At 50.6% G+C, this 22,531-nt stretch overlaps 10 protein-coding genes across 10 annotated transcripts; 4 read left to right on the top strand and 6 right to left on the bottom strand.

Moving 5' to 3' along the window:
* Positions 1-218: 218 nt before the first annotated feature.
* On the bottom strand, positions 219-1,952 carry MRS44_011870 (uncharacterized protein; the record flags this gene model as incomplete). The annotated part of the gene is made up of 5 exons (XM_046273207.2): positions 219-370; positions 425-633; positions 686-1,149; positions 1,216-1,754; positions 1,808-1,952. 5 exons carry the CDS (start codon positions 1,950-1,952, stop codon positions 219-221), a joined length of 1,509 nt encoding a protein of 502 aa, XP_046124645.1.
* A 465-nt stretch (positions 1,953-2,417) lies between these two features.
* On the top strand, positions 2,418-3,398 carry MRS44_011869 (uncharacterized protein; the record flags this gene model as incomplete). Its single annotated transcript, XM_046277893.2, has 1 exon — positions 2,418-3,398. The coding sequence occupies one exon, from the start codon at positions 2,418-2,420 to the stop codon at positions 3,396-3,398; it is 981 nt and encodes a 326-aa protein (XP_046124646.1).
* A 548-nt stretch (positions 3,399-3,946) lies between these two features.
* MRS44_011868 (uncharacterized protein) lies at positions 3,947-5,662 on the bottom strand (the record flags this gene model as incomplete). The annotated part of the gene is made up of 4 exons (XM_046273208.2): positions 3,947-5,000; positions 5,057-5,222; positions 5,279-5,429; positions 5,492-5,662. 4 exons carry the CDS (start codon positions 5,660-5,662, stop codon positions 3,947-3,949), a joined length of 1,542 nt encoding a protein of 513 aa, XP_046124647.1.
* Positions 5,663-6,892: 1,230 nt separating this feature from the next.
* On the bottom strand, positions 6,893-7,663 carry MRS44_011867 (uncharacterized protein; the record flags this gene model as incomplete). Its single annotated transcript, XM_046274320.2, has 1 exon — positions 6,893-7,663. The coding sequence occupies one exon, from the start codon at positions 7,661-7,663 to the stop codon at positions 6,893-6,895; it is 771 nt and encodes a 256-aa protein (XP_046124648.2).
* Positions 7,664-8,277: 614 nt separating this feature from the next.
* On the top strand, positions 8,278-8,836 carry MRS44_011866 (uncharacterized protein; the record flags this gene model as incomplete). The annotated part of the gene is made up of 3 exons (XM_046281726.1): positions 8,278-8,334; positions 8,392-8,538; positions 8,591-8,836. 3 exons carry the CDS (start codon positions 8,278-8,280, stop codon positions 8,834-8,836), a joined length of 450 nt encoding a protein of 149 aa, XP_046124649.1.
* Positions 8,837-9,284: 448 nt separating this feature from the next.
* On the bottom strand, positions 9,285-10,422 carry MRS44_011865 (uncharacterized protein; the record flags this gene model as incomplete). Its single annotated transcript, XM_065619896.1, has 3 exons — positions 9,285-9,922; positions 9,972-10,132; positions 10,358-10,422. The coding sequence occupies 3 exons, from the start codon at positions 10,420-10,422 to the stop codon at positions 9,285-9,287; spliced, it is 864 nt and encodes a 287-aa protein (XP_065475968.1).
* Positions 10,423-10,847: 425 nt separating this feature from the next.
* Positions 10,848-12,412, top strand: MRS44_011864 (uncharacterized protein; the record flags this gene model as incomplete). The annotated part of the gene is made up of 3 exons (XM_046271770.1): positions 10,848-11,067; positions 11,120-11,340; positions 11,393-12,412. The coding sequence occupies 3 exons, from the start codon at positions 10,848-10,850 to the stop codon at positions 12,410-12,412; spliced, it is 1,461 nt and encodes a 486-aa protein (XP_046124651.1).
* Positions 12,413-12,845: 433 nt separating this feature from the next.
* On the top strand, positions 12,846-13,919 carry MRS44_011863 (uncharacterized protein; the record flags this gene model as incomplete). Its single annotated transcript, XM_046271778.2, has 1 exon — positions 12,846-13,919. One exon carries the CDS (start codon positions 12,846-12,848, stop codon positions 13,917-13,919), a length of 1,074 nt encoding a protein of 357 aa, XP_046124652.2.
* Positions 13,920-14,899: 980 nt separating this feature from the next.
* MRS44_011862 (uncharacterized protein) lies at positions 14,900-16,237 on the bottom strand (the record flags this gene model as incomplete). Its single annotated transcript, XM_046282910.2, has 1 exon — positions 14,900-16,237. One exon carries the CDS (start codon positions 16,235-16,237, stop codon positions 14,900-14,902), a length of 1,338 nt encoding a protein of 445 aa, XP_046124653.1.
* A 2,969-nt stretch (positions 16,238-19,206) lies between these two features.
* Positions 19,207-21,155, bottom strand: MRS44_011861 (uncharacterized protein; the record flags this gene model as incomplete). Its single annotated transcript, XM_046271768.2, has 4 exons — positions 19,207-20,071; positions 20,144-20,521; positions 20,586-20,883; positions 20,939-21,155. The coding sequence occupies 4 exons, from the start codon at positions 21,153-21,155 to the stop codon at positions 19,207-19,209; spliced, it is 1,758 nt and encodes a 585-aa protein (XP_046124654.2).
* Positions 21,156-22,531: the final 1,376 nt, after the last annotated feature.

Below are 22,531 nucleotides of genomic sequence, written 5' to 3'. Positions count from 1 at the left end.
GGATAACATGCCCAATGCTTACCACTAGCAAGTTCGTTGAGAAAGGAAGGTTGCGGGTACATGAGTCGTAGAAAGAGATTCACAGCTTTACTTTACAATGAATCCCAATATACTAACAATTCGACGATGCTATTTATACCGGCATCTCTCAGTAGCTTGTCTAATATTCACGGTGTGCTGCTTCAAAAAATACAACCCAATCAAACCGACTCCATAATCTACAACTTGGATACTCGTCGTCTCGGGCTTTCCTCCTCGTCAGAAACAACTAGGTGATTCACGTCTAACGTGTTGACCAGACGAGGTCTTGCTTCCTCGAAGCTGGTGATACCGCACAGCCTCATTGACGTTTCAAGTTCATCTTTCAAAACTGTTAGGCGTTAGCGTCATTCTGTTCTATGGTTTTGGGTGAGGTTAAACATACTGCGCGACAAATGCTCGGCTCCATCTTGGCCGAAGAGGAGCGAGTATAAAAATGGTCGACCGATACCGACGGCCGTTGCTCCAAGGGCAATTGCTTTGAGAATATCAGATCCCCGTTCAAAGCCGCCGTCGATGTAAACCTCGAGCTGGTCAAAGACCTCAGGGCAGTTCTTCCGCAGCTCGAGGAGAACCAAAATGCTGGCCTGGGATCTAAACGAGTACGTTAGCACATTGCTAGTTCCATGGATTGAAATTGACTTACCCATCAAGGGACCGACCGCCGTGGTTGCTAAGTAATACACCCTCCACGCCGTACTCGACAGCCTTCTTCACATCCTCTGCGGTCTGAACACCCTTCAGAATAATAGGCACGCCGCCACTTGCCTCGCGGATCCAAGCTAGATCCTCCCAAGACAGGGACTTATCGATGTATTGGGCCATGAGACGGCCGAACCCGCTCCCCTTCTTATCCTTGCTGCTTTCACCCCCGCTGATAGCTGACTTGACTGTGCCCTCCTGGGCGGCGCGCTCATCAGCTTCACGCTTACCGGGGACAGGCGCGTCGACTGTCACGAAGATGGCTTTGACATCGAGCTCGCGGACGGTTTTGAGAAGTTCCACTGTTTTTCGGTGATCTGAGTTGACGTAGAGTTGGAAGAAGAAGGGCTGTGAGGGTGGAGCTGCTTTGACGATTGAACGCAGTGAGTAAGACGCGTTGCTTGAAATCTACCACATGTTAGGACATTGGACCAAGTATTGGAGCCAGTTGCAGCAAGAGTCGCGGGGGCTTACACATTGGATGATGCCTTCGTTCGCCGCAGCCCGAGAAAGGGCAAGTTCTCCATCCGGGTGAGCAAGTCTGCCCATAGCAGCGGGTGCAATGAAGAATGGGGCTGAGCATTTGAAACCCAGAATGCTCCTCCCGAGGTTGATGTTGGTGACATTCCTCAAGATCCTGGGCCTGATCATGATTCTTCGGACTAGTTCCTTGTTGTTTTTGAGCGTCACCAGGTCTGTTGCCGCCGAGGAGTAAAATGCCCATGTCTTGGCCGTGAGTCCCCTCTTGGCGGCCTGTTCAAAGTCGGGGGCACTGAGGATGGAGTCAAGTGAGTCAAAGGAACTCTCTGTCTCGAGTGCAGATAAGGCCTTGCTAGCAGTGTCTGGAGATGTGGGTTCCTGTTGAGTAACTTGAGATGCGGTTACAACTGCATCTGCCGTTGGAGTCTCAAGGTAGCCAATTAGCTTGTCATCCGAAAGCTCCTCAATAATATCCGGGGCATGCACGCCATCATAGAGTCCCGTGGCATCAGACCCAGCATGTTCAAGAAGGACTGACAGATTATGTCAGAACAATAGTAAAGCTTTTGTGGACAAAAACACTCACTTTCTGGTCCACCGGGGTGCTCCTCGATGAAGTCGGTAATATCCCAGACCTTGGAGTGAATAGCAATCCAACAGTCTGTTGATGTGTTATGCTTTCTGAGGTCATTCAGTGAGATTGTCACTTTAGACCCAGTTGGCACATCCATTGTTGTTGACGAGCCGTACTGCTTGAAGGTACACAAATGAGCAAGAACGTGTGAGGAGAAAGTCTCAGCTGACTGATCTGGTGAGAAAACGGAGTGAGCCTCCCAAAAAAGAGGAGCAAAAACAACTAAGAATTGTCATCAAGTTCAAAGGTGGCCAGAGGGCGCCGGGATCAGCGTTCCATTTGCCCCCATCCCTGGACCCCCCAAAGTCACGGTCATGTTTCCTATTGGACGATGAGCTTCGTCGGTCTTGGTTCCGAAACCACCCCAGACTTTCCCCGCTGATCTCATGGACTAGTTAGTTCGGTCCACGCGACTCGCCGTGGACAAACCCTTGCTTCAGACTCGTATTTTATTCGCGCCAGAACAAAACAAGAAGACCATTCATCACTGGGACCTCACTGACCACATTCCAATATCTCTACTACCCTAGTCTCTATTCACTCTTCACCAGCATTCACAACAATGAACAGAAGCACCATCCAGCCCAAGGCCAAGCCCCTCCCCGCTGGAGTGTACACTCCGGTGGTTACCCTCTACAAGGCCGGCGATGCAAACCAATCCGTGGACCACGAGGCCATGTTCACTCAATGCCAGGCCCTGATCAAGGCAGGCATGCACGGCCTGGTGTACCTGGGCACCAACGGCGAGCTCGCCCTTCTCACGCGCGACGAGCGCAAGGCTATCCTCGAGAACGTTTCTCGTGCGGCCTCAGAGACCAATGGCTCTGACTATCCTATCGTGGCTGGCATCTCGGCGCAATCCACATACGAGACTATCCTCAACGCCAAGGACGCTGCCAGCGCCGGTGCCAACTTTGCCCTTCTCCTGCCGCCTAGCTACTGGGCCAAGGCTCTCCCTTCTCCTGCCCTTCTCGCCTACTTCCGCGAGGTTGCAGACCAGTCCCCAATTCCTATTGTGATATACAACTTCCCCAATGTCACGTCGGGTATTGATCTGGACTCGGATCAGTTGGCTGCTTTGGCCACCCATCCAAATATTTCAGCAGTGAAGCTGACCTGCGGAAACGTGGGCAAGCTTACACGCTTGACGAGTCTCTTCTCACACGAGCAATTCGGCGTCTTTGGCGGGAGCAGCGATTATCTATTGCCCACGCTGCAGGCTGGTGGAAGTGGCTGCGTGACGGGAATGGGTAACGTCTTCCCTTGGTCTACTTCAGCAGTCTACGACTTGTGGAAGGCTGGGAAGGTGGAGGAAGCCAAGAAGCTTCAAGATGTGGTAGCCCACGCAGAATGGGCCTGCAAGAAGGGTATTGCCTGTACCAAGTATGGCGCGTGGCATTTCTTGGGTCGCAAGATCGGCGTGGATCAAGAGTCGTCTTGGGAGATGCGACGGCCGTATCAGCCGTTGGACGAAAAGATGAAGACTTGGAGTCTTGATACCCTTGGAGTTTTGGCGAATATCGAGGAGAAGCGATCTATATAGATAACTCGGCTCAAGTAGAAATGGCAACTTTTGACACTCGCGTTTCAATACTCGACTCTTGCTAGGTACCGTACTTGCCATCTCATCGTTCAATCATGATGTCACTTCTCTTAATTAGCTAACCTTTGTCTTCTTGTCACTTCTTGGCTGGCTATCATCACTACAATCAAGCTTAGGTTCGAGTGACATAGAAGACGGTAATAGCTCTACACACCGATGAAACTTAACGCTCATTGATGGGGTTGGAGAGCCTAGTTCCGTATAAAGTCACGGTCTTCTGGCTCAGTTATCCCATCGAGGGCCGGGTTTCAACTATAACGAAGAATGTATTACCGTATAAAGTCACGGGGTATTCAAGAGTATGTTTGTGAAAATGGACTCATGTATGGTGTACTCATTACTCAAAATACATTTAACTTGCTAGCTGTCTGCACCTAAGCTGCATTCTGCGTATCCTTAAAAGCCGCGCTGTCTTGGCTTGAACGTGAATCAGAACGAGCAATCAACTCGATAGCCACCGTAGAACTCCTCTAACGCTTCTCAGCTCCTCACAGACTGTATTTAAAGAGAGGGCTGCGGTCACCCATGGCCTCAAGCTCCTCATCCGTGTACTTCTCCCGAATCTCAGCCTCAGTGAGCTTGGCCCGCTTCTTGTTCAAGGACATCAGGGCCGTCTCGAGAATGACGGCGCTCAGAATACCACCGATAGCAAAGCCCAAGGATGCGCCATAGCCAGTGGTGTACTTGGGCTTCTCGTTGTCCTTGTAGATGTAGCTGCCATAGATACCGCCAATGGTGCCAGCGCAGTTGAGGTACGCAATGCTGATGGCGCGCCTGGTGGGGAGGGGGTTGTTGTCGATATTCCACGCGCTGACGCCGGGGAGAATGGGGTACATGCCAGCACAGGCGAGACACACGGCGAAGTAGCAGGCGCCCAGGTTCTCCTTGATGAACTCGGCCTTGGCCATCAAGATGGAGAAGGCGATGAGAACACAAGTCTGGGGACCGATGAGGAAGGGCATTCTCCACTTGAACTTGTCGGCGCAGCGGGCCAAGAGGTACGAGGAGATTGCGCCGCAGAAGTAAGGCGGGATGGTCATGAGCTGGGCGTTGCTGGAGGTGAAGCCCATGCCCTGGGTGATGGAGGGCATGGAGAATTTGAGGCCGTAGTTGGGTGCAGCGTTGGACCAGGAGCAGATAGTGAGGAGGTAGACCTTCCAGTCCTTTACAACAGCCCACAAGGCGCCCTTGTCCGTCTTCTCGCGGTACTCGCTCGAGTTTGTGACGCGTCGAGTGGCCTGGCGCAGCACAAGGTATCGCTTCTCCTCGTCGGTGAGCCAGCTGGAGAGCTCGGGGGAGTCGACGAGCAGGAACCAAGTAGCAAAGGCGCCGAGGACGGTGAAGATTCCCTCAATGATGAAGATCCACCGCCATCCTTCGATGCCGCCGGCGCCGTCGAGCTTCGCGATAGCATATGCGAAGAGGCCAGAAAAGGCGCCACCTGTGGCTGCCGAGGTATAGAGGATAGCTACTCGGGTCTGCGTCTCGTTGGGGAGGAACCACTTGGAGATGATCAAGATGGCACCAGGGAAGAAACCGGACCTGGAAGCCTGGTTAGTGTTTGATCGTTCAGTGGCATCAGTGATGGCAATACTCACTCGAATAGGCCTAGAAGAGTGCGGACTGCGAGTAACTGGCCAAAGTTCTCAATGAAGCCTGTAGAAATAACGATTCCACCCCAGATGAGCATGATGGCTGCCATGTACTGAGATGGCTTGCGGAACTTGTCGAGAATCATGTTGCTGGGAACCTCGCCGAGAATGTCTTTGTTATCAGTCAGCCATGTTTGATCCAACATGGAACTACGTGGTCAAGCCTACAAGGAATAAAGTAGATTGACAGGGCAATGTTGTACTGGTCGCCCGTCATACCCAGGTCGGAAAGCATTCCCTCGATCTTTGCGTTTCCGATGTTGGCTTTGTCGATGTACGCGACGAGGTAGAGGATGACGAGGATGGGCATGAGGCGCCACTATCCCACAGTTAGTATCGATCAGGTTCATTTCCAAGCCAGTAGGATCAGAATAGACTCACGTCAATCTTGGCCAGTAGCTTCTTTCTCTTGTCCTCGGGGAAGTTCTGCACAAAGGCGAGTTCCTCGTCGGTGAGGCCGCCTCGGTTGGTGACTTCATGATGGGCAACGTCGGCCTTGGAGCCAATCGCCTCCAAGTCCTTCTCGCCGGAGATGTCACTTCTGCGAGACATTTTTGGATGAATCCTCAACGCAGAGCTGTGAGGTTGTGTGTAGTAGACGACGTGATGGAGAAGAGTGGAGGGTTGTATTGGAGAAGACCTCTGCTGATGCAGTTCTGGAGAAGTCCGTATGGGGGAGCCATCAACATATATGTATCAAATTGTGCTTGAATCAAGGTCAGAGAAGGTGGCGTTTGACGGTGATGGATGGCCAGTCTGGGGAAATGGCGGGGGCACTAATTGCCGTCGAACGACGGGGTCTGGGGAAGGCGACGAGTGCGGGGAACCCTGGATCATGGCCCGACTGAATGTCACTAGACTCCCCTTATCCTGAGAAGCCATACACCCGGAAGTCAGACTAGCCAAGTCAGGAACAGGGTATGATGGTCTCCACTACCGGAATTCACCAGTGGGAACGATCGCCGACGAGCTGGATGCCGGGGCCTTCCCCTGGAGTATGCCTGGAAAGATGACCCGTTGGTGGCTCGGAAACATGACCGAGTAAGGTATCTGCAAGAAACACCGAAGCCTACTATTGAGAACGGGCTAGCATGAGAACGAGATTCAAAGCCACGAGTCATGTCTAATTTAGGATAATCTTGGACGAGTCAACGAGGTGTGGATTGCTAAAAGGACCACTCAAGCAATGTGATATAAATTACCTTGTTATTAATTGGCCTTCTGTTGTTTCTTGCAACATTTTGGCAAGCGAGGACCCAGTTATTGTTGTTATCATCGACGACGACTCCAAGAGAGGCCGTCAGCCACAACAGCAAAAGCCACAGTTTGGTGACGACTAGGAACGACTGCGTCAATCAGGTGCACTTGACTGAGCAAAAGTGAGGAGATGAGGGGGAATAAATCTTTTTGTGTAGTAGCTAGACGGTATTGGGTTTTGATACCGTCATGTATTAATGACTGCGTCTTTTGCTATTGTGGCTGATGGCTTCTTGTCATCATTGCGGACCATAATGGTCTAGTAGTTAGTCGCTCTTCATCTTGTTTGATAAGAGTAGTACATACCTATACGTGTTGGTATTGTGTTTTTTGATCTAGTTGAAGCCCGGCCCTTGATGGGATAACTGAGCCATAAGACCGCATATACCTATACGGAGTATGTAATAACAATTGAAGAACCTAGAGTCTTGACACAAATACAAATCATCACCAAACATCACCACTACCTTGACACAGAGTTGGAATAACAATCTTGAGCGCCTCTCAGAGCTACAAAATACCAGATCAAGAGAAATCCACATCCGAAAGCCTTCTCTCAAGTTCATAGTAGACTTGAAACTCGGCGTAGCATACCTCTGGGTCACTTTCTGTTTCGAAATTGAATTTCGCTTCCTCATCATCAATCAACAGAATCCTTGATCCGTTTGCAGCGGCGGCTTCAGCCAGTAGCTGGGCCTTGCAACTATGCTCGAGAGAGGTAAACAGCCAAGCCGCCTCGTCGACAGTAGATCCCACTGTTAAGATGCCGTGGTTTCGAAGGATCACAGCCTTTGCATTTCCAAGCGCAGCTGCAATTCTTTCGCCCTCCTCTGCTCCGAGAACGACACCGCCGTGGTTCTCGTACACTGTGTGCGCATTGCCGAAGAACTTGCAGGCATCTTGGTTGATCATATCAATTCGTCGCCCGAAGGATGACCATGCTTTTCCATGGATGCTATGACAATGGCAGACAGCGTGAACATCTGGGCGGGCCTTATGGATTTCAGAATGTATCAAGAAGCCGGCTCTGTTTATGGGCAAGGATTGATTGCCGCCAATGATTTGGCCCTCGTAGTTGACGAGGACCATATCATCAACCCTGAGAAGGCCAAAGTGAATCCCCAAAGGGTTTGTCCAAAAAGCATGAGGATATTCCGGGTCCCGTACCGAAATATGCCCACTCATGCCTTCAACATAGCCTTCGCGGGACCAATGTCGGAAAACAGCCGTCATATGTTGCAGGAGCCACTTGCGCTGGGAAGAGAGGTCGAGAAACTTTGGGACCCCTCCGAGCATTGGACCATGGCTCAATGCCCTCAACGGTGTAAGGGATTCACCCTTGTCAAGAAAGCTCGGAGCGGACTCTGTACAATGATTGCGCCATGATAAACTCGAAGATGTCTCTTCAAGCTCAGTTATCTTGGACGGCGCCATTTGAGAATTAAAGAAGAGCTTTGGCTTCAAAAAAGGACAGGAAAGAAGAAAGAAAGAGAGAATAGTGTACCACTGAAGTTTTCTCCGACCTGTAACTGGGAGCATAAACAAGAAGAAAGGAGGACTTTAATATTAGACGAAGATCTCTTGCTATATGCTGAACACGGCTCGAGGCATTTGACTTTCTCCCAGTGCCGGCATTCGGAAAGTTCTGCGGGCTGAATGATGGACCGACGGTCTAACATACAGCCCGAGATTTCAGCTCGGTATCTCTTGTTTTCATTATCTGAATGGCTGTAACCAATTGAGTGGCTTAGGATTGAGGAATCCAAACACTAGTCGTGGGTTAGCAGTCCATCACGGAGCCCGCGGCGAGCGAGGCAGACCACCCCACGTTTACTTAGCCTGGTGGAGATAAGGAAGTCACCCGTAACTCAAGGCAATTACCTTTCTGTCTGCACTTCATTCATTTTGTCATGTCTGGACGCTGGGAAGTTAGCATAAACGCTCCTGCTGAAGTGGTGAGGAGTGTCGTAAGTCATTATCACGAGGCACGGCTGGAAGCGATATCCCATTGACTTCTTCCTTAGTTTTTTGACTGGGCGAAATACCCCGAGTGGGCTCAAGGACTAGTTAGAGGTGTTGATCGAAATCCTGAAGCATTCGGACCGCTAGATGTTGGGGAAGTCTTGGTTGCCCACCTCACTGGTGGCATTCAAACGCCTGTCACCATCACGGTACAGTATAGCCCCCTTTAATCCATGGCCGCTAATCTAATGAGACCAAAAGGCGGTTTCCGAAAACAGGCTTGAGTGGACTGGTGATGCGTACTACGTCTTCTCTGGCGAGATGACATTCGAGATCAAGCCTGACGATGAAAATCGCCTTCGCACCACTTTTGTCATGTTGGAGGACTTTAGGCGCCTCAGCTGGGTCATGATGAAGCTGCCAGTCATCAGCCATCTCATGACCTCTGACTACATGAAGTTCCCTGTGTCTCTCAAGAACCGCTGTGAGACCTTGAGCAGGACTTGAGGCTGCAACTAGGATTAGTGTTTCGTCGGCGCCTCGACCGCCTGGGGTTGGAAGTGAATTTCATAGGAATGACAGATGAGGCTTTATTGATCTACAAGTTGCCACGACGTAATAAATTATGAGTTTAAAATCACTGGCTTTCCGCGTGCTGGGCGCCTACTCGTCTCCTCGATCATGTTTTGTGCTACTACAGCTCCTGCATGCGCTTAGTTTCAAAGATCGGTCAAGTCTGACCGGAACATAGACAAACCCCATAAGACATAAATGATATCCAAAACTACAACTTGCTCCTAGAGTAAGCATCTAGCCGATCATTCAACCATAGTTTGACAGTGGACCCTTGTTCTGTCTCTGTATTCACACCAAACATCGGCCAGACGAACATGGCATCATGAACCTCATTTCTTCCAACCACGAACGTCACATCAGGATTGTGAATCTGCCATCCTTAGTCAATTTCAATGCCCTGAGTATTAGAAGAAGGGATAGACTCAACCTGGAACGTTTCAACCCAAGATGCAATAGAATCCAGCTCGAGCTCATCCGAAGCTGCCACAACAAGTGTCTGCTTGACCATGGCGTTCTTCCACCACGATGATGGATATCGACAAGGTTCAAAAGCTTCCGATACTGGCGTACCAGAAAGCCAGGCCTCGTTCCAATTCTGGATCAGGTCGGGAACTAGGTAATCTCGATTGGAGTTTCTTCTGACGCTTGGCCATTTATCAAGATCAAACGAGACTGCTGGGCTGATCAACGCCATGGCTTTAAGCGGCTGTTCTATCGTGAGTTTCGGACAGTATGGCAATTCATGCCCGGAAACATGAGATAAGACGGCGAGGGCGAGATTGCCTCCAGATGAGTCTCCTGCCAGGATAATGTCTGAAGGAGATCTCTTGAGATCGTTGATGACATATCGCAGAGCTTCGACGGCGTCCTGGTACTGTGCAGGATGAGGATTCTCTGGCGCTAGTCGATAGCATGGAAAGAAGAATGCGGCATCCACACGTCGATCAGATAGATGGTGCTGGATCGAGGACCAAAAACTGAGGTAAGAAACAGATCCATCCATAACGAAGCCGCCGCCTTTTTTGAGTTAGACCAGTTAACAATCATAGCTTTGTACTTGACTGACCATGATAATTGATGATTATGTTCCTCGATGATCGATCACCTACCCAAAAGCCCTTCAAGCCAGCTGATGTAGTGACCAAATCTGGAGTCAAGCTGTTCGCCTTACACCATTTGACGTATTCTTCCTCAAAACCAGTCTCCAGATAACGATGCTGTCTTAGACTAAATCGGATCAAGAACTGGGTCGGAACAAATATTAGCATACCAGGCATTGATTAGCATATGAGAAGGGAGGTCTTACTGCTCGCGTTACTCGGTTGATGAGATGATGCCTGTAGCTTGAGGGCGCATTCTCTCCCCGTAACCCTCCACTGAGAGCAGACCAGGCTCCAGACGACACTATGAAACGTGAGAATGGCCTCTTCTCATCCAAAGGTCAGATTGTACCAACAGACAGAAGCAAGACCAAGAACAAGGTCGAACTTTTCCCATAAAGTAAGTGGCGAGTCCATCTTGAGACGCATAGATCTCAAAAATCCGCATAGATGACTCGGTTTTGACTTTTTGTTTGCGATAGAACACGGCGAAGGAAAAATGAGGTAGGGCAGAGGGAATGGAAAACTATGCCATACGCTGCCTGCCCCTCTCAGGTTGATCGTGCGGGATCCGCGGCCGGCCGATGATAAGACTCGGGGGTTTGAATCTGTCCGGATATCTCGACGCCCACTTCCCCGCGTTTTGGAGTTACAAGGAATCGGAATATGGTCAGTAGTAAAGTGGGCTGCCTCGGTTCAGCTGCCTGATACCAGATAATGACGCTGCATAAAAACCGTCGTTCGTAACAGATCCAATAGCCAAGACACAATTAGCCATCATTATTATTATTACTTTGCAACTCTAGCACGTCTGACAAATACGACCAATCACTTTGCTTGCAATGGTACCCCAGAAGTACTATGACTGTATCATTGTGGGGGGAGGAATTGCTGGCATCAACGCTGCTTTCCGCTTTCAACAAGCTTTCCCAAAGCTATCCTACGCTATCCTAGAGGGGCGTGACGACATCGGGGGCACATGGTCGCTTTTCCAGTACCCAGGAATTCGCTCGGATTCGGACCTCTACACTCTCAGTTTCCCCTGGGACCCGTGGTCCGAAGGTCAGACTCTCCATTGCCACCAAGCATCTAGCTTACTAACACAAGACTTTAGATGAATCTATTGCTAAAGGAGAGTCTATCATGGAATATCTGCGAGATATTACCAAGAAACATGACCTCGATAGCAAGATCAGGTTGGGTCACAAGGTTACCAGCGCAAATTGGGACTCTGGCACTCAGCATTGGGGGTTAAAGGTACAAGTCCAAGGGCACGAAATATCCATCGTTACCAAGTACCTCATGATGGGAACTGGCTACTATGACGCTGATCATGTAAGAGGTCTATGATCCGGTCGGTGAATAGCAATCTAACACTCCTTTCCAGCCTTACCAAGCACACATCGAAGGCTTGAGCAGGTTCAAGGGTCACGTGCTGCACCCTCAATTTTGGCCCAAGGATTACAACTATCAAGGCCGGAAAGTCGTCATCATTGGCAGCGGCGCGACTGCTATCACCATGCTTCCCGCCATGCATCAAGAAGCCGGCCACGTCACTATGCTTCAGCGCAGTCCTGGGTACATAATCAGCTTGCCACAGACAGACTGGATGCGTCGAGTGCTCCGCAAAACATTACCCAAGTCGTGGGCCATCTCCCTCATTCGCCTACGCTACATCTTGTCAGCATATCTCATCTTTCTCTTCTGCAAAGTTTTTCCTATCCTGTCTCGCCGATATATACAACATTTGGCTCAAAGCCAGCTGCCGAAAGAGTTCTCCATTGACCCTCACTTCGAACCAAAGTACCATCCATGGGATCAGAGGCTCTGCATTGCCCCAGATGGGGACTTTTACAGGTGTCTGAGCACCGGGAAGGCGTCCATAGTGACGGGTGAAATAAGCACTGTGACTGAAGATGCTGTCGTTCTGACATCGGGAGAGTCACTTCCTGCCGACGTCATTGTTACAGCCACGGGACTGCGGCTGAAGCTCTTGGGGCATGTTGATGTTACGGTTGATAATGGCCCGCCTGTTATGGTGGGCGATTATTTTACCTGGAGAGGCTGCATGTTGCAGAATATCCCTAATCTGTTTGCCCTCAACGGATATTTCCTCGCGTCTTACACGCTCGGCATCGACAACTCCTGTATTCTTATCATGCGAATCCTTGCAGAGGCTGAGCGTCAAGGTAACAGAGTCATCACTCCAACGGCAAAGGGCACGGCCTCCATCACACCAAGAGCAGCTGTTCCGTTGACTTCTGGCTACGTGCAACGCGGGCTAAAGGACAAGGCCACGCCGAAGCTTGGAAACTCGAGACCTTGGTCGTCGGAGTGGTTTTGGTTCACGGACTGGTTTAGATCCCGTTTTTTCCAGTATACGGAAGGCTTGACTTTTGAGGGCTAAGAGATGGGGAGCAGCCGTATCAGATGTGGAAGTGCCCCGTGATGATGAAAACTGAACAAGGAACAGTAAGTAATCAGGCGCTGCGCCGGCTTTCGGAGTAGAATGTCCTCGACATCATCGGCTGGTTGGACACGGACAGACTAGTGTAAGCCTCTTGCGGAAAGGGGAAAGATTTCAGGGAGATAACGAGATACCGAGGATAGCTAGGATCTTCTCGGGGTCCGCGGAGGCCTGGTCGAATAGTTTAGAAGTATTTGATGGTATGGGCTGTCTATTTAATTTGGCGCTCATTTCGATCTTCTTTCCTCTCGAAAGAACCCAACCGCCACAACACCTTATATACATTTCCATCTTCATTTTTTCGCCATCTCTTTTTTCACTGTCATTAAATCATCGCCGATACCCATCAACCGACCCATCAAATTCGGTAGAGATGGAGAGAATCTTGACCAGAGATAGAGTCCGAGAGCATGCCGCCGAGGATGACGGTTGGCTTATTATTGATAACGTCGTGTGGGACGTGACGGGATTCGCCGAAGAACACCCTGGAGGACCTGAAATTATCGTGAATTCTCTCGGGAGGGACGCCAGCAAGGCCTACAATGCTGTTCACAGTCCCAAGACCGTGCTGGGTTATTTTGGACCATCACGGATCGTCGGGAGGTTGGATGAAGCAGTGGACCTTGCAGACTCTTCAAGCAGCCCCAGCCAACCAACCACGGAGAACAAGCCCATGATCGATTTACGCACCCTTGTCAGCCTGCACGATATTGAACGGGCCGCGTTGGAATACCTGCCTCCTCTGGCTAGAGCTCAGATTTCGGCTGGAGCCAACGATAATCGCACCACCAAAGCAAACGCCTCCTCATTCCAGGACATTTACTTCCGTCCTCGGGTCCTCTCTTCATCTCGAAGCGTGGACTGCAAGACTCGAATTCTGGGAAGAGAGTATGACATTCCAGTTTTCAACGCTCCGGCATCTCTGGCAAAACTGGTGCATCCGGATGGAGAACTCGCAATAGCCCGAGGACTGGCTGCCAAGGGATCCACCATCATCATCCCTACGATGGGCTCGTTTTTACCCGAGGAAATTGTCGCTGCTCTCCCCCCAGGCCAACCATTTTTCTTTCAACTCTACGTGGGAACTAACCGTGAATCGACAAAACGACTGCTGGAATCAGTTGTTGCGCTAAAGGCCGAAGCCATAATCGTCACCGTGGATTTGCCAGTCATTGGCAAGCGAGACGATGTAAGGCGTCTTCAAATTCAAGCCTCATCACCAAACAACAACAAAGAAACGAGCAAATCGGCTTCAAACTTGGCCATCGACCCAGACCTATCATGGCCAGACATCCACTGGATTCGGAAGATTACAGGCTTGCCGGTATTTGTGAAAGGCATTCAATCAGCCGAGGATGCCAAAAGAGCCTTGTCCGAAGGTTGTGCGGGCATTTACATTTCCAACCACGGGGGAGGGCGGTTGACACGGCCCAGCCCGCGATTTTGACCCTGTTGGAGATTAACATCCATTGCCCCGAGGTCTTGGAGCGGATGGATGTGTTTATAGATGGTGGCATCAGGCGTGGGACTGACATATTGAAAGCCATCTGCCTCGGAGCTAGCGCTGTCTGTCTCGGCCGGCCGATCCTGCATGCGTTGACCTACGGTCAAAATGGGATTGAGCATGCTCTCAATAGTGAGTTACCCGAGATCTACCCAGAGAGCTTTCAGCTAACATTGTGCAGTCTTGAAAGAAGAACTAGAGGTGGCAATGCAACTATGTGGGATCAAGTCGCTTAATGAGGCACATCCAGGGCTGCTGAATACTGCTGCACTGGAATGTTCTGTACATGAACTAGAGGGACAGAGAACAAGGCATATAGTGAGGGGAAGGCTATAGTAGAGTGAAGCATGCCCTAGAGCAAGTTTCTCTAACGAGTTACGAGTTGGGAATTTGAATACAAGGCTACTTGAGACTGTAGGGTAATTGTTTATATAGATAGATCGACCGCTCTTAAAGGTATTTACCACCACTCATCCTCTATAGTCTCTACACTCTGCAAGAATTCCCCTGCCAGCTTTGATCTTACTCCAGAACCTGTTGTTAAGATGGGCGTTGCGGAAGCGGCCAAGGAATATTTGCGTTTTAATAAAGCTATCTTAATAGAGACACTATACTAGGCCCCTCCGCATTTACGTAATAGCATTGGGAAAACCCTGTGGGAAAACCAGTGCCGAGGGAGAGAGATTAAGGAAACCACAACTCCATCCACGATCTCGCTACGAGTTAGCAAATGAAACAGCCCAACCGTTTATAAATACAACAGAAAAAATGCCAAGGACAGGGAATGGTAAACTCTCTGGGGCTATTCAGAAAGTGGACAAAAAGATGTATGTGAAATCGATCGATAAAACGCGAGACATAGATAATCTTGAATCGGCAACAAACAGCAAAAGCAAATTGGAACAGGACGGGAAGCCGTCGTCTCAAGAATTGCCACAACGCCAAGGTCCCCACGGGCCCTTCATCTTCTTCCGATAGCACGACTTCCTGGTGTCTAACTGCATGGCGCCCCTCTGAAAACTGAGTTGTCGTAGATCCTTGCCCGCGTTGTGATATGATGTCTGAACCGGATAGCCGAGGTCGTGCCTGAGCAGATCCCGCTGCCAGAAGCGGAAAAAGCGCGTCTCCGTCTTTAACAGAGGCAGCAGCTTGTCGGCGGCCTTGTTGGCCGATATCTCCATCGGGTTCTTAGAGTACTTCTTACCCGCCATGCACCACTTGTAAATGTACTTGTCTGCAAACTTGCCGATGTCCCAGCCGACTTCCCGGTACTGCTTTACGTGCTGGTACTCGTGTGCCAACAACCACGTCTGGTCGAAGAAGGCCTTCTGCGATGCCGCGCTGTCATGCCGGCGGAAGGGGGCGTACTTGGCTCGCACGTAGACGCGCTTGAGGAAAGTTACCCCCGCCGACTTCAAGAATCTCGGGGCCACCCATCTGGCGTGGAACCACACCCGTGGGTGGATGTTAGCGTCGAAGAGCGACCGGTGCAGCGGGTACAAGAAGAACATGTGCGTGTGGTGCGGCCGCATGCCGCTGCCGGGGTTCTTCTTGCGGAACCGGCGCGCCGCCCACCTAAAGAAGGCCCTGATCACTCGGGCGAGGATGCGGCAGCGGCGGCGGCGGCAGCGTGGGGGGCAAAAGAGGGAGCGGGAGTCGAGCTCGTTGCGCTCCTTGAGATCGTTGACATTGCGCTCTTCGAGATCGCCAAGGTCCATGAGGCCCCGCTTGCCGGTCCCATCATCCTCGAAAAGGGCCACGGTATCCTCGATCTCAGCCTCAATCTCTTTCTTCTCCTCGTTGACGATGGGGTCCTGCTTAGCCTCCTCGATGATGATGTCCTCAGTTATCTCGGTGGTATTGGCCTTGCCGCTGTCGTCGGGCTCAATCTCCGCTGTCTCGGTCGGTATGCTCTCGTCGATGCCGGAGGTTGATTCTCCGCCGCCCTCTGCCACGACATCGTCAGGCTCGGTGGATGACGTCGCCTGGGGAGCAGCATGGGCGAAGGTGAAGAGCGTCGCCCCGAAGAGCAGGACGATAAGACCGAAGAGGGACAGGCGTCCCTGCGTGCGTCCCTGCATGGTGGTTTGGAGGAGTGTTATCAAAGATGCTCTGAAGGGTCGGTTTCTGGTGCTAAAGTGCTTGGTATCTGAGTGATGAACAGGCTGCATCTCTCGGCTGCATCTCCTCTCTTTATACGTCTTGCTGTCCCTCGACGCCGCGGTGAAGAGAGCGTCTTTACCGCCCGAGCTAGTCGCCATGACGAGAAAGCTGAGCAGTCCGGAGTTGAGAGGGCATGAGGTTCGATGAATCCGTCAACCAGAAGGCACTCCCATCAGTCCTCGGCCAATTCTCGATGAATGCTATTTTTATTTTGCAGCCTGCGACGCCATAGGCTTTTCCATTGTGTTGCCCAATAGTTCTCCTCCATGGAGTAGTAGTTTTTAGAACCACCTTACTCCGCTTTATTGGAGGCTGCCTAAGCTACCTCGATAGCTGCTTGACAAGGGCAACCTTCCGGATACGAGCGGCTGCTTAAGCTTATCTTCATTCACATTTCAAAACATGAGTATTCGGCCAAGTGGTCTAGCCATGACCAGAATTTTCTCACCTGGTCCTTTAATAGCTAGAATCAACCGTGGCGTCTGACATCTACCAATAAAGAGGTCACACTCTCCTTTCCCCCGCAGACTCATCCATCACAACTAGAGGCTCTAAATTTAGCAGGACAAAGCCTCTACGCTGAGAACCTTAGTGGCGCATTGTGAAATTTACGAAGATCTAATAAAAACTAACCCACACATGCGTCGTCGGACTGAGAATGACCCGAGAAAACAAGCCCAGTTGAACACTTCCACAGGCTAACGAGTACCGCAACATCTCGACGTATCTATTGGAAAATACTGGGTTGAGTGGTGCCTATCTGTGGTTCTCTGTGATTCTAATTTCGGCGCCTAAACAAGGACAGCCTTTACAACAGCGACGCTCCCTTTCATAGAAGCAACTCCAAGAGCAGCCCTTCCTCGGCTGGTTTCGTCGTTTAAATTACACCCATGTCTTGGATCTGATTGAGCGCCATGTAACTCGCTTCCAGCTCGATTGCGTAGTACAGAGGTCTGAGTGGTTGCCCTTTCTGCCACACTTCATTTTTTAAGCCAAACCATCTTCTCCGAGCAGCCCCGGCGGGTTTATTCCGGTTGACGAGCCCATTCGTAAGGCTGATTACACCGGCATCATGGTTTACTTCTGGTCGAATATGGTGAAGCCACAAAGCTGCTGCATGATCTCCGAAGAACAAGCCAACAGCCTTCGTTTGTTCGAGCAGTGGGCCTTGCCGGACTCATAAAAAACTAATATAGCGGAAACATTACTTGGTGAAAACGGTATGTTTGAAGACCGCAAGCACCAAGTTGTTGTTCTGCGTCACAGATACGCAGATGATCTCGGACAGGAAATCTGTTGGTGGTCGTGTAACTTTTCCGGGTCTTTTCCTCTATTCAGCACAAGAGGATCCCAGGAGACAGTCCTGATGTTCGTTTACCGCAAGATGTTGAGATGACATGCAGATAGAGAGTACTCGGAGCTGGAGCGAGGAAAGGCTAGAGCAGGCGCGGTGTGACGGCACGGCCCTTCCCTACGGCATAAGTTTGAAAGATTGGCATGGAAATCTTGTCGTACATTTAATGCAAGAGATTCTTGGTCGACAGATGTCTTGTGTTCAAGAGTTCGCATTTAAGAGATTGCATAGGTGAAAGCCTGACCGTCATATCCCCAATGGTTGACTAGGTTGGGTTCTTTTTGGAAGCCCATTGAGCGTTTCCCAGTTTCGGTCATAAAGACTGGCAAGGCCGACCGGTGTCTCTTCGATAGCGCGCTGAAATTGTCTTTCATTCAATCCTCCACTCGGAGTCTCCTTGCATTGTCAACCGAAGAAATTGACCTTCGCATCGGTCGGTCATCCTCTCAGAGATGTCAGTCCTGATATCCTAGCTCTTGTTGGACAGCTGCCTGTCAACAATGCTTCTTGAATACGATACCATGTTGGCGCGGACTTCTTTGGGGGAAGTCCTCTACTTGGCGAACTCTACAGGGGTGACGACGATAGCCAGGGTGTTGGTTCTAGGAGGGTGTTGTCAGCAACCTCGATTAAAAAATCAAGTGACTGGTAGCCTACTCATCTGTTAAATTTAGATTCTTGTCCCTGAGAGCATTGATTCCGGCTAGATGCGGGGGGCAAGGTACTCACCAGCCTTGTAAATCTTACGCCAATAGGGCTTAGAAAGGTACCTTGAAGAAGACGATAAACACACATGTCTTACTTTATACTGACAGTGTGCGTTTGTATAATATTGGGAGTTATAATTAGAAGATAGCTCAGCCTGGCAACTCTAATAGTCTACAGTGTAGAAGATTGCTAATCAGTGTATTGAACACCTCCGCACAGGGAGGAGAGGTGAGCTAGCCACAACACACCTCTTCTGCCACTATCTCTACCACCATCATTACGAACACTACAAACTTTATAATCTCCCAGAATAGTCTCCTGGGTGGCGCAGTTGTTATCTCACAGCAACTGTCACTGCCAGTATGAGGGCTTGATGTTTCAGTGAGATCAGAACATGCAAATATAGATTGGCAAAGCAGCAGTTTCGGTTATCAGGCATTGGGCTCCCTACCCAGTTCTGAAAGAATGTCAAGAACGCCCCGAATTCCAGCGGCGTGTGAACCCCCGATCTCCTTGAAATGCTAGATCCATTGTATAAATAGCAACAATTTAACTCTCAGAATGTTGGCGAGAAAGCAGCCAGTTGACGATTTGTTGTTGTAATGAAGGTATTCCCTGAGGCTGAGCAGATGAGTTTCACACGAGTCATATCCCTTCGACTGTCAGGAGGCTCCAGTTAGGTCACTACAGGGATGTCTAGCCAATCAAATATGAGAGCAGAAAGGGTACCTTATTCTCCACCTAAATTAGCCTGTGATAGAAGTTCCAACAATATTTTGAGTTACAAATCGCGACATCACACGCTTACATCCCGTCCCTTGATCAATGACGCATCTTTATGTTCCCCGCATATACTGCTCGTGTGACAGGGGTAATGTGGGGCGTGCTACCAACTGGAGCCTCCTGACAATCAAAGGGATAGACAAGAGCATACATCCCGTCCTTGTGACTCTAATTCCTGTACCTGCCATATAAATCCCCCAAGTTCCTCCTATCCAGGATCATCTAACTCTCCACATCCAACTCAGCAATCATGAGGTCTTGGCCATCCATCTCGCTTGGCGGTGAGTTTGCCGAGGACGATCTCCAGTCCCGATTGTGGACCGGGACCTCCCCATCGCCTTCTCGAGTCCTTGGGCTCATATACTGTCCACTGTCCGGCGACTGGGTAGAGTGGTAGGGACTGAACGGCGGTGTATGCGGCGTTGGGACGAGCGGTTCCGTCGGTGCGACAGGCTGGGCGTTGGGCTTTCGTTTTTGTTTTCTGATGAGCAACCACAGACCCACAAGGAGGGCGAGCAAAACGACGCTGCCCCCGACAGCAATGCCGATGATTGCGCTCCCGGAAGGACCAGACTTCGAACCCGGAGTTTCGCTCCCTGTTGCAGTCGCGGGGCCGGTGCGCCCATCATTCGCCCTCTTGCGAGTCGGGAAGGCGGCTTTCATGCCAAGCAGAATGCTAATATCATGATCCGCGAATCCGGCGTCAGGCGTCATCTTAGTGGCGCTTCCGTCTTTGGTTCCGCCGATGACGCTGGCCACAAACTCGGGGACCTTGTACCCGACAAGAGTGGGTATATACTCTGCCCACACTTTCTGGAAGTTGCCCTTGATTCGGTTACCGAGATCGACGTTGTGGACCCCCCAGACTTGCTCGTAGTCGCATGTGTTGTCGTTGGGGAACGAGCCTCCGATGGTCAGCATTTGAGACCCTTCGTTGACGATGTTACAGGACAGGCTGTGCGAAGGGTATTTGCCTGTCCCATTCCGGTCGAGAGGGTAGATTTTGATCCATGTGAAAGAGGGAAGAGAGAGAACGTAGACGTCATCAAAGCCAGATCCGCCAAAGCCTAGACCGGCGTTGAGATAGCTATCTCGAGGTTAGAGTTTTCATGAAGAAGGCGAGAACAGGGGTAACAAAAGGGCACAAGGGGAATTATACATATTGTAACTACTTCTATCCTTCGACCACACGGCTCCAGCACAGAACTTTCTCCGGTGTTCAGGAGTGGTCCCATTGGCCTTTTGGACGTGCCATTTGTTCGATATGATATCGTAGAGAAATATTTGGTCCATCGGCTGCGGAATCATTGTGCCGTTGCGATCAGGATCCTGGACGCCGCCGAAATAAACCAGCATACCACCGTCACTGGCAGGGATAAACGTCATGACACCCTCGGCTCGTCTGATATCGTCTGGCCCCGCGAGCTTGGTCCACAAATTGCCGTCCATCTTGTAGCGAACTAGATTCGATGTTGCACGTGGGCGACCATTCCAGTCCGGCACGGAGGCATTCGAGAGATAGCCCCCATAGTAGTAACTATTAAGCGAATCAATTTTCACTATCAACCCACTTAACGAAAGCTCGACGCCACCATACTTACCCTTCTCCGCGCTCCATAACACTTGTGGAGGCTCCATAACTGACACGCTGAATACCTGCAGGGGGAGGCCCAAAATCATCCCATTGGTCATACCAAATATCATATGACATCACGCTTGAAGTTGTCGGATTGTCGCTGTAGAATTCGCCCCCAAAAAGAAATAAGCGGTAGTTGACATCATCTGCCCAGAGGGCTCCGCCGTGTACGGAAGGGATTGAGGTGTTCTTGCTAAGATTGGCGTGTATTTGCGGCATGCCAACATCAGCATTGTCGAGATCGTGCCATACAAGCCATGAGTCTGGGGGGCTAGTTTAGCGGATAAGGATATATGTAGGAATGGGAGTGCAGCTTACTCGTATCGTTCCCGGGGTCGGCGTCCATGGATTTCCAGTTAACAAGCCCTCCATCAATGTACAACTTGCGATCCACCACTGCTGTTTGGTGTCCAAATCTTCGACAAAAATCCTTGACAGGATCTCGTTGCTGGACGGAGGGATGGGCCAGAGTCGCCAAAACAGCTATCCACGAAAGCCACGATCGGCCTAGTAGGCTTATTCTTGCTGTTGTCATAGCGGAAAAGCATATCACTACTTTGCTTCGATCCAGTGTATCATAGAGTGAGGGCGGGTTTCTTTCTTGCTTAGGGCTCTTTCTAGAATCAATAGACCTTGGGCAAAGCACCGAAAGCCAAGCTCGACAAAGGCGCAAGGGGCAGGTGACTGGATGGCGTGTTGTTTAGCACGGGCGTATGACAAGCTGACCACCGGGCAGAAGATCCCCAGTAATCAGAATCAGGCAACGAATGACTCTTCCTTTCTCTATCTAAGGAGGGTCTAAGAAACTGGCCTTTTATATTTAGAATCGGTTACTCCTAGCGAGTGTGCTTTAGCAGCTGCCGCCAGAGCTGAGACTGCTATGTTTTTGATTCTTCGGAGAGTCCCTGTCCAGCTCGGATAGCCCGTATCCATGCGACGCTATTGAATGATTGACCTGATCTTGAAATAGCCCATGTTATACACCTCGTATTCATCGCGAGAATGACGCGGTGATGACTGTCCTTCATCATGGCCATCAGCCGCCTTAGCGCCCGAGCAGGAAGAGAAACATTCAAGTTAGAGTTGCGGCTGCTGGACCAGTACGACACTATACGAGCGCCGATGTGGCGCGGTCAGCTATAGAAGTTCACACAACTCCGACAGCCGCACAGTTAAACTTGGCCGTGGGGTAAGTCGAATCGGGCTGCACAAGTGCTATCCATACTTACGGAGGCTGAAAGCGCTGGTTCGACGATGCCATATTGAGTTCCCCGACCGTCATCTGGATCTTGAGCCACAAATATCGTAGAACGAGGGGGCTGAGGCGACGCGGTATGGGAGGGACAAAACTCAAAAATGTCGAATCTTGACGCGTTGTATGACCTTGTGACCTTCACCGACTCCCGCAGGTAAGCAGACTGGTTACACTTGTTCGGGAGAAGCTGCGACTGCAGTGGCGGCTTGTGACTCCCGTTGCCGCCTGTGGTTGGTACCCGGGCCTGAGCGCATGTAAAGTTGTTGGTTTGGTATCACGAGCAAGGGGGTCAAGTCATGGGAAGCCAAGGGGTTGTCGTCTGGCCCAGTGACAGATTGTGAATGATGGTAACGACCACCGCTATTTTTAGCTTTATAGTAGCTTATTCTACAGCAGGTGTATGGAAGCGGTGGCTGAAACGGAGGGTAAGCCTGCCCGAGCAATGGCGGATGGCATGTGAGTCTTAGAAGCCAGTGCGAGGCCTATCCAGCTCTAACGGGGACTGGAGTGTCAGCAAAACGTTCAACACCATGGACGAGAACCCAAAACTAAACTCTGATTTACCAGGGGCCAAGTGGGACAACGACAAAAGCCCCGCAGATGGGATCCTAGTCGAGATTGACCATGGGCCTGGCTGAGATACTGCTATTTACAAT

Source organism: Fusarium solani, assembly GCF_023522795.1.
Source record: "Fusarium solani strain SB1 chromosome Unknown bctg00000007, whole genome shotgun sequence".
Taxonomy (NCBI): domain Eukaryota; kingdom Fungi; phylum Ascomycota; class Sordariomycetes; order Hypocreales; family Nectriaceae; genus Fusarium; species Fusarium solani.
The sequence above is the reverse complement of the archived record's forward strand: the minus strand, read 5'-3'. Positions and strand labels throughout refer to the sequence as shown.